This window comes from Cucumis melo, chromosome 7 (assembly GCF_025177605.1).
Source record: "Cucumis melo cultivar AY chromosome 7, USDA_Cmelo_AY_1.0, whole genome shotgun sequence".
NCBI classification, from domain to species: domain Eukaryota; kingdom Viridiplantae; phylum Streptophyta; class Magnoliopsida; order Cucurbitales; family Cucurbitaceae; genus Cucumis; species Cucumis melo.
Window position 1 is genome coordinate 157,318 of NC_066863.1, and position 10,868 is coordinate 168,185.

The 10,868-nt window shown below is 37.9% G+C and overlaps 1 protein-coding gene across 2 annotated transcripts; it reads right to left on the reverse strand.

Annotated features, from left to right (window-relative positions):
* Positions 1–503: 503 nt before the first annotated feature.
* Positions 504–7,462, reverse strand: LOC103493858 (uncharacterized). Of its 2 annotated transcripts, XM_051087754.1 has the most exons (8): positions 7,356–7,462; positions 4,317–7,189; positions 4,051–4,209; positions 3,736–3,915; positions 3,192–3,386; positions 2,488–2,586; positions 1,762–2,352; positions 504–1,659 (listed from the first exon to the last, which is right to left on the reverse strand). In XM_051087754.1, exons 2-8 carry the CDS (start codon positions 7,146–7,148, stop codon positions 1,330–1,332), a joined length of 4,386 nt encoding a protein of 1,461 aa, XP_050943711.1. In that variant the 5' UTR covers positions 7,149–7,189; positions 7,356–7,462; the 3' UTR covers positions 504–1,329. The 2 variants fall into 2 exon arrangements, with proteins under 2 accessions (XP_050943711.1, XP_008453031.1); XM_008454809.3 differs by lacking the exon at positions 7,356–7,462 and having other exon boundaries at positions 4,317–7,337.
* Between the last annotated feature and the right edge of the window lie 3,406 nt (positions 7,463–10,868).

Genomic DNA, 10,868 nt, shown 5'->3' on the forward strand with positions numbered 1-10,868 from the left:
TGTTTTATACGTTCTGTTTACAGGTCATTCTAAAACGTACAATCACACTCACACTCACACGCACACCTTGACACCACCGCCCAACCAATCCATATAAACCCTAAACCGGGTTTAGATCCCATGAATTATTGTTCGTTCGTATATAACTTATTCAATAAGAAAATAATTAGCTTCGTATAAAGTGAAATTAATTTTGTACTCCTATTGTTTGTGCAATTATTTTCAAGTGGAGAAGATAAAGTCAAAGTTGATGTCCGGATGTGTGTGTGGATAGATTTCTATGGAGAAATTATAAATTTAGGGTTTTGCTACTATTCTAAAATAAGTAATTAATACTTGATTGTCTTCACAACTTCATAGTTCATACCGTCATCTTCACGCGGACTGTCTTGCTTTTGTAATTTCTTCAAGTACGTTTAATTTCAAAATAATATAATAGTATCGAAACAGATGGTTGATTAATTTAGTTAGATAAAAGATTTAAAGTTATGGAGAAAGTAAAATTTAAGAGGAATAATCAATGAATAATAATAAAGTTATATAGAGGATGAAAAGGGAGGGGTGGATATATAATCAGAGCGTTGACCATAGTTTGTGGTAACAGTGAGATCCATTAGGGGAATAGGGCATTTGTAGGGGCACCAATAAACGTCGTCGTACAGAAGACAGGTGATGGCACAGAAGGCGGTGGGGGCACCATGATTCTTGTTCCTGATAGCTACAATTTCAGTGGGGGGCCCTTGTACGGACTCACCAACGGCATATTTTATATTTATGTAATGCCCCCACCCCCGCCATCCTCTACTATACTCTATTACTACTTACTCATCCTCAACATCTGCTTCTATTCTATTCTACTCTCCCACTTGGAATGGAATTTCACTCTCTTTTCTTTCTAACACCAATATGCACTCCCCACCCTAATTAATCACTCTCCTAACTCCTAATCACAATACTGAATTTAACAAAACCAATAACTCCCCTCCCACCCACTCTTTCATTTCTACACATCAACAAAAATAATAATAAAATAATAAATAATAAAATTTCATTGCGCCTTAATGATGGGAAAACCCTCCAGCCTCCTTTTTTTTCTTTTTTTTTCTTTCTTTTTCCTAATTTAAGTGAACAACTTCATCAACTTGTAAGTTGGAGGAGATGAATCCTGAGAAAGGAACCAAAGAATTAGCCTACTATTATCTATATATTCTATGGGAATGTCCCAAACCAAACGTCTATCTCTTTTCCCTTACCAACTAATTTGTGTATCACTCTATAACTATATAAAATTGAATTGCATTCTAACTTTTAAAATCGAACCAAGATGATCTAGTAGAGAAGCCGTTGTTGTCCGACGAAGAACAGCGCAAAAACAACCATGGTTGTCAGAAGAACCCACATCCATGGTTGCATCCTTTTCTTACCCCGAATGCGAAGTGGCGGAGGAATTGACTTTGCCTTGCTCTGTTTTGTGTACTGCAAAGCTTTTTGAGGCCTCTTCGCTGCCATCCCCAGTTTACCTGTGTTTTCAGACTCTTCCTTCTGAGCTTCTGAAGGGGTCTCCGTGACTAAAGCAGAATCCCTTTCATCCCAACCATTACCAGCTTCTGTCTCAGCTGCCATCTTCCTTTCCTTCTTTTTTGCTCTCTTCTCCCTTAGCTGTGCACAACACATCTTAGCTATCAAAATGTAATCCATACAAAAAAAAGGAAGCAACAATATTAATCCATGCCAATTAAAATATAGACATGCGCCCTATACCTTTTCTCTCTCTTCTGCCTCTTTTCGTGCTTTGATTACTGCCCTGGCCTGGGCTTTCTCAGCATTTCTTTTTTTCCTCTCCAACGCCTCTTTGGCTTTTGCCCTCTCTTCCAACTTACGTTGCTCCTTCAACTTCATTGCTTCCTCTTCCTTTCTCAACTCTTCTACTTTCGCTGCCAGCTCCTCTTCTTCTCTTGTTCGCTTAATCTCCTCCAGTCGAGGTGGTTCTTCTACCTCATTTTCCCTAGAGATATTTCTAGGGGCATTCACTAAGCCCACAACTGTTATAGGCTTCGTCTTTTTTGTCATTTGGTTCTTCGCTTCGGCTACTTTGGTCTCTGGTTTGTTATCTCTCGAATCATAAGCAGACATCGGTTTTTCAGATTCCTCGGTTGTTGAAACTGTTGAAAGAGAATTGTCCCTTGCTGACCCCTCCTTGACAATAAGATTCAGTACATGCGGCTCTTCATTGGGACCCAGGGAACGGCCATCCAACGTCTTTAGTCGCCTCACGGTACTCCTCATGTTACTCTTAATATATTCTTCCCTGAACTCAGCATTTGTGTTCCACAGTTCCATCATGCGCTCCACCTAAAATATTAATCAGTCAGAGCATGGAAACAACTCAGACACCCAAAACGAAAGAAAATCAGAAATAGCAATACCGACTCAATAACAAGAAGTATCCCAACTATGTCAACAAAACAAAGGCAAAAATAAAGTAACCTGATTAACGCAAAAATTTTGCAGTCTCTCTATGTCTCGACTTGATGCTATTTCATTGGCTTCCTTTGCATCATCCCGATACTTCCAGCAGTATTTGTTCTGCAAGCCAAAGGTCAAATTTCAACGGTTACACTTTCTCTTGGTAACAATAATTAAAGGATTCCTGCTGGTGGAGAAACACCAATGGAAATAAACATAAAATGATACATGTTTTTTTGTTCTTTATAGACACAACTTTCGTTGAGAAAAAAAAATGAAAGAATACTGGGACATAAAAAAAAAAGCCCCAAAAGAGAACTCCAATGAACATAAAATGATAACATGTTTTTTTTTTTAAAAAAAGACTTTTACTAAGGAAAGAGAAAAAGAAAGATTACCAGGGTATAAAAAAACAAGCCCCAAAAGAGAACCCCACTAAAGTAAGATACATGTATACAATTGCAGCATGATCTATCTAAGCTAAAATAGCCCACCCAAGCCAGGGTCCACACCTTGATTTTCGACTAAGGTTGAATAATTCAAAACAATTAAAAACCCGATTGGATATCCTCCTCACAAAGCTAAAATAGATCGTTGGAAACTATCGAGAATGAATGAAAATGTCCAAGGCCCTCGTACCTACAAAACTTATTTTATAGACAATGTCTTCTAGAATGCTTGCCACAAGTAGATTGCATTATGAGCAAAAAAATACGGTTACATACCTTCTCATATAATTGCTTCCTCAAACTCTGTAAATTAGCATATGCCTCTTGGCGAATCTTATCTGCTGCTTTAAACTGGGATTGCAATTCATCCAGCTTTATGCTTTCGTCATTATATTTCTTCTTGGCAGCCCTTATAACTGATTCGGCTTTCAGAACATTGTCTCTCAGTAAATCCATCTCCTTTCTTAATAGCTGTCGAGTACAATTAATAAGTATCATGTGGATACATATTTTTAAAACAAAGTTGAAGATGCATTGTCTTAATCTCATGTTGCATTGCGAGTACTTGAAATCAAGTTCAGGACTAGGCTTACAGTTAACAAATATCATATGCTATGTATCTTTAAAACAAAATTGAAGATGAACATACTAAATTTTTATGCTGCATTGCAAGTACTTCAAACCATATTTAGATAAGCAGGGAACTATATAATCCAGTGATGGATACAGATGCCATAGATGATACAAAAGTATCAAACCCTAGATTCCAGCTGCCTCTCTCTGCTCCCTCCTCCCAAGAAAAGTAAGTCCTAAATCATACCTTAAGGCGCTCTTCAATATGCTCTTTCTGGTCCAGTGCCTGTTGAAGCTCATCCTGCTTACCCATAGTTGATGAAAGCTGTTCCCGGACCTGCTTCAATTGCTTGATTTCACGAATCAATTGCTTTTCCTCCTTCAGTGGCAGTGTTTCATGCTCAATCATATGTTCAATGTTGCGTATCTACAAACGTTGAAGCATATAATGTCACAGAACGTTGAAATAAAAGATAAATTCAGGGGCTTCATGCACATACGCAGCAGGAAGGAGGGGAGTTGTGGCAGACATATTTAGCTAGAAGATGAAATATGTGCTTACCCTGCCATCGATGTCCTCAACAGACATAGCATTCTTCACTTTTGTTATCACTGATTGAACAGAGTCTATCTCCAATCTTTTTGACTTCAGCAAGTCTCTTGCAGCTCTTCCTTCCGTCACAGCTGCTTCAAGATTATCACTCAACACTTTCCACGCAGCCTGATCAGATAACCATTTGGGCCACGAAAGATGTATATACGTAATACGCACAAATGCACACACATATATAATAAAATTTGAAACAATAAATTACTGATCATAATTACCCTCATTGTCTGTATTTGAACCCGAATAGCATCTCGATCCTTGGTCTTCCCATCAACTTCTGTCTGAGCACACTTAATCTGCTCTCTTATATTTTTGTCATCAAATCGAGGTACCTTAACCAAAAAGTTAAACGGCCTTGTTCCTGCCTCAGCCCCTACATTTTGACCCGTTAAAGTTTCACCACAACCTTCCGGAGAAATAGATGACGGTTCATTCTGGCAACCCTCATGATTGACCTCAATTTCTTCCGTTGTTGGTTTACCATCAGTTTCAGAGACAACATCGGACATTAAGTGCAGATTCTCTTCTTTGTTTACTATAGAATCCTTGAGAATTTCAGTTTTTGACACACTGCAATCATTGCCGAGTACATTTCTGCTATCACTTCCTATGGAGGATGGAATCTTGATGTCATCTTCCGGTTTCTCATTAGCAGTTGGACTTGAGCTGCTTTTGTAATCATGCAATTCTGTGTCTGTTGCAACAGCAGAACTTGATTGAATTGCAGAAGATTTATTGACGCCATCAGGAACTTCAGGAACAGTGGAACCTTTCTCGTCACATTCAATTGAAGTACAATCGTTACAATGGAAAGGTGCTAGGTGATCTTTTTCCACGTGATCATCCTCACACTTAGTATCAAAATTGGAGTTACCAAGAAAACCAACCTCATGACTTTCACTGACTTCTTTATCCGGTTGGACAACATCACTCGCAGAAGCCCCAATTTCAGAAATTGTACAATCCTCAACATCAAGATCGGATCTCACTAATGGACCATTAGGACAATTAGCAGAGGCAGGTTCCCTTATTTCAATTGAAGTATTTCCTATCACAACAGCAGATACTGCTGTATCAATGCTTCCCAATGTTCCAATGCCCTCAGCGACCAATTGACTGCCAGCAACAGAGCCATCGCCACAATAAATTTTAGATTTGCCGAGTGCAGTGGGCATATCATCTCCATTTCCAGAAACCATAGCTTCCAAAACTTCAACCTTGACACATTTGTCCACTTTAGGATGAGAAACCATTTCTGAGTTCTCTTCTAGTTCCAACACGTGATTCACCTCTTGTTCATTTACAGTAATCTCTACTATTGGATCACTAATAAGCACCGTAGGAGATAATTCATGAGTTTCAACAGTAGCAATATCACACTCTACAGAGCCAGGCGAGGATTCAGTGTGGCCATGGAAGCTGGTCCTGTTGGCTACAGTATCTTTGTCATCAATAGTTCCCATGGGGTCATCTTGATCCATACTAGTTGGCAAGTCATCTTCCGAGCTAATTGAGATAGAACCATTTATGTCTTCTGAACTGACTAGTGGACTAGGAGTTGCTTCCAAATGCTGCTCCACCTCCGCTTTGTTTTCTTCTGGCAAATTTATGTCTTCCAAATGTTCACCATCCTGGCAAATTGTAAATTGAGTTATCTCAGAGTTCTCGTCATTCAAGGCAGCCCCTGATGTACATTCCTCCTTAACATTTTCCATTGAGTCATCAGAATGATCTAGGTCAGATTTAGCAGCATCCATAGTTATAATTTGAGATTCTTCTATTCCTCCTACAGGGTCAGTTATAATTTGAGATTCTTCTATTCCTCCGACAGGGTCGCTTATCACAGCTTTATTTACCATCCCATCAACCTTCTCTTTGCCAGTAACACAACGGCAGTCAGCAGCCTCCACATCTGCATCTTCTGGCTCTTGAATGCCTTCGTCTCTCTCAAAAGGTTCCATCTCAGCTTCTTCACTGCTGTCATGTATGGCATTGGACAATTCAATGATAGCCACTCTTTCATTACACGCGGGAATTACTTCACCTTCTTGCCCACGATTTTTCATAGTAGTAGAAGATTTTATGGTATCCACTACTTCATTTTGCCCCTGAAGCTCAATGTCTTCCACCTCTCGTGAAGACTCCACCTCAATATCTGACCTAGGATTTGCCTCGGCATCAGATAAATCGAAGGCTTTCATTATGCCATTTTCCTCGTGATTCTGAATGTCCTGTGCCTTCGGAGAAGACACGTCAATCTCTTCCCCAGGGTTCGACTCAGTATCGGAAAACTTGATGGCAACAGTTCCATTATCCTTGAGAATCTGGATGCCGTCTGCCTTCGAAGAAGACTCCGCCTCAATGTTTACCACAAGATTTGTCTCGGTGCCAGAAGACTTTATGATTTCCACAATTCCATTATCCTCATGAATTTGAATATCTTCCGCCATTTCGGACGACTCCACCTCGATTTGTCCACTACGATCATCGGTGTTAGAAGATCCAGAGGTAGAAATTCTTTGATTTTCCTCCTGAATCTGATTGTCTTCAACTTCTTGAGGAGAGTGTACCCCATGGATTTGGCCAGAATTTGTCTCCGCATCAAACGATTTCTCGATAGTCTGGTTCTCCAAGATTCGAGTTTGTTCCACGGTTTGAGAAGGGAGTCCAGGTTCCGGTTCATCCACCTTGGCGTCAGAAGAATGAAGGACATCCGCCAGACTGATCTCATCCTGAATTTCGTCACTCTCTTTGATATGCTCAGAAAAGTCGAATTGGGAATCCTTCAATTCATCAGGATTGTGAACCTGAATCTGGGCATCAACGTTATGAGAACACATTGGTTGGGCATTAAGATCCGAAGCAGCGTGATCATGGTTAGTAGCAGCATCGATGGAGGTAACGAAAACGTAAGAACCATCGGTATCATCCTTGGGAATGGGAGTAGCAGAGTGAAGAGGAGGTGCATTGCAAACATTAGACAAATTCTCGTAGGTACTCATATCCAAGGCACACTTCTCGTTGTCGGGGAGCACATCCATGTCAGGCATCGTTTAGAATGAAAGAAGCAAAAACTCCGAAAGGAAGATTGCTGATTAAACGAAATTGAGAAACATGAAGAGAAAAGGAGAAAGAAAAGAAGGTGAGAAAGAAGAGAGGGAAAAGTAGGAAAGGGATACAAAGTGGGAAAAGGTAAGAGTAAGTGAATGTTTTAAAAAAGAGTAAGATCTCAAAAGAGGAAGGAGAGAGAGAGTTACCAGAAGCGGAGGAGTGAGCTGAAATGGGAGATCGAGTAGAGAAGATCATGGAGTAGGAGACATGAATGTGGAAGAAGAATTGCAGATGCAGATCTTGATGAGAGCAACTGATTCAGAGAAAGGGGAGACAACTGAGGGGGAGACTTAAAAAATATTATTAATAACAATAATAATATTCAACCATAATAAAACGAAAAAATAAAATAAATAAAAAAAAGGAGGGAGAAATAAGGTCTGAGATGGAGGCAGAATCGTAGATGAAAGTGAAACAAACAGCTGGCGAAGGGTAGAAGAGGAGGAAGAGAGAGACTGCTCTCTTCTCTCTACTTCCTATTCTAATATTATTTCTATTTTCAAATATATACATATATAAATTCAAATTATCACACCTCCACTCTCGCTAAAATATTACTTCAAAATATATATATATATATATATATATATATATATATATATATATATATGTTTTCTTCTTTAAAAACATGTTCGCTTCATTTTATTGAATATTAAAATAAAATAGTACTAAATAATTAAAGAAATTTTTTAATAAAATCTTCCATGCCTTTATTTGATTTCATTGATCTTAAAAACATTTTTTTGTTTTTAAGTAGCGCAATTTTTAAAAATGCACGTCCTGCTATTTACAATAACATGGGCCACGTTAGTGTCGGCTATTCTCTATTCTTTTCGTTATTATAATATTCATTTAGCTTAACGTAAAAATACGAAGACAGTCAATAAAGGATAGGTTAAAGTCCAAGATTATATTTCTGTATTCAAATAATGTTTATTCTCGCTTGGACATACTCATAAATGGAAACAAAAAATGTACGTAAATCTTTTTTATACGCGCAAAATAGTTTTTTTTTTTCTTTCATAATAATTGGAGAGGGTAATAAAAAATCCCTAACTTTGAAATTATAATACAGGCAATATGTGTGTTGAATTATACTCCTTTCGGTTAGAATCATTGTATAATGTAATTAAATTAAAGATTTCTATTGATTATTTAATGTCACTAATGATTCCTTTACCAAGTAATTTCACAACAAAGTATCTAGTATCAAAATTTATTTATTATTCTAAATGCTTCATTAAGATTTGATGATAGACCAACAATCATCTAATTGTTGCAGTGACTTGTCGCCCGTCGCCCATCCTCAATTGTGAAACCATGTCAACCAAAGTTAGGCATTTAGATTCCACATCCAAATACAGAAGTAAAAAACAAATATCATTGCCTTTATAAAATATTCAATTTATTTTATCTACTCTATTTGGTTCTAACATTGTACGATCATTAGTTCAGTTCCAAATATTTATTCCTCCAACGTAGGTTTAGATGATTTTAGAAAGAAAACATTTTGAGGTAGTGTTGTAAAGCTGTCTAATATTTATGTCTCCTACTTGATTTTAGATGGCATTAACTACAAACATCTTGGACCTTTTTTTCTCAAACGGTTGAAAGAAAACATGCATATTCTGATGACCGTAGTGGGGGTAGCTTGTGTGTTTTCGTGGCGCCAATTTACATTCTCCCCAAGTTTTAGGTTTGAGATCTGAGTTGTTTTGTACCTCTCTTGCGAGATCAAAGAGAATGCTTTTCCTTGAAATTTTCTTTCTTAAACCAAGTGTTTCTTGTTTTTTTTCCTTTATTTGTAGTCTTCCTCTACTTATATTTTCATTATCTCATATTTTATTAATTTATCCCATGCAGCAGAACATAATCCGTTTTTTAGTAAGTAATAAAAGATTAAATTACAATTTGGTCTTTATGATACAAAGAAAGCGAAAAATTTAACAATCTCATTTTAATTGTTTGATATAAAACCCCATGAATAGTTTTGCATATCTGGAACACCAAAACTACCAAAATCTTCATTTGGAGAAAAAGAAAGAGAATTTAATATTTAAAGAAAAAAAAAGGCAAGAAAAATGAATGTAAAATGGGAGAAAATGATTTTAATAAGATGAACATTCTTGAATGGGGGGTGGGGATGATGATAAAAGGAACAGAATTGGAAAAACGATGTTATGTAATCAAAGGATGGAGGGATATTATCTATAATGGCGCAAATATTGCCGCAGATTTTAACAGAAGATAGGAACAAAAAAAAAAAAAAAAAAAAAACCAACGCAACACAACACGTCAAAAGCTAAGTTAGTTTTTGATGAGTTTCTAGAATACAGTATCTTTAAAGCGCGATGGGGGGTCAGATTTCTAATTTGGTCGCTTAAAAGACAAGAACAATGCAATGAACAATTAGATTTGAATAACGTGGAGATTTGGTCATCGGGAGTGTCGGTGGGGGGGTGTGGGAAATAATGGGGGATTATTCAAACTCCAAAATCTGAATATACCGTCTAATATTTAACTAATCCTAATCTAAATCTAATAATAAAAGCTGTCTTTCTTCTTTTGTTTGGAAAACCAATTCCAACTCCAACAAATGAATGTTGACAAAACTAGGTGAGAGAAAAAGAGAACGCGTAACGTGGGGGTGGACTTTTGTTTCCATTCACGGAAACTTAAAAAACTCTACCGCAATTGTCAATGCCCAGTTCTGTTTCTACAAAAATTATAATCATCATACCCGCACACCACGTCTAATCTACCTTCTTAATTATTTAACCCTTCAAAATAATTTCCATCATCTATCCATTTGAGATATTTCTCTCTCTAGTCTCTACATCCAGTGGTGAAACAACTCTTACCGGTAACCACCAAAAAGGAAGATGAAGATGCAGAGGACCACGTTGAAGCGTGGTTGGCTCGCATGCAAATTGAGGTCCCAAATTGGCTTGGATCCGATCCATATACAAAAGTTGACTTAGAAGCCTGAGGAGGGCTTGTCAACATTCTTAATAAAAGTATAAGCGTAGTATAATGGACGGCAACCATATAAAGGTTTCCCACAACTTTATAACGCTCCTTCCTAATTATTCACGTAGGGACCTGAGGCTGCGGCCACTTGAGGGATTATTATACTCATTCCTTAAAAAGCTAGGGTAACGGTAGACCTACATTTGGTCCCTTTGCAACCCAACAAATCTTTCTCGAAGTTGTATGAAAACAACCCCAAATTGAAATGCTGTAACAAGGAAGAAAGGCCAGTGGATATCATGAATATCAAAATACAATGGCAAATCATAACTGCAACAGGGCCTGAAGCAATACACAAGGGAAGGAAGAAACCGGGTTGGGGATGGGTTACATTACTAGGCTCGCCTCACGTTCACCAGCATCCTCAAATATGCATCCTGCCCCATGGCTCTTAGGTTTCTTAATCTCTTTGGATTATTCAAATTACCAACTAAAACGACAAAATACAATAATGCAGAATAATCATGTTCGTTATGCTCCCCAAATCCTGCAGTCACAAAGTGGGCACTGCGTCCCTCTTCCTCCCAGAAATGCCCCAGGATTGGTTGTGTACCAGTAATAAATTCGGCTAAGAACCTAACTATAGGTTTGTAAGCACTGATCACGGGTCCGAAAGAAGCTCCTACAAC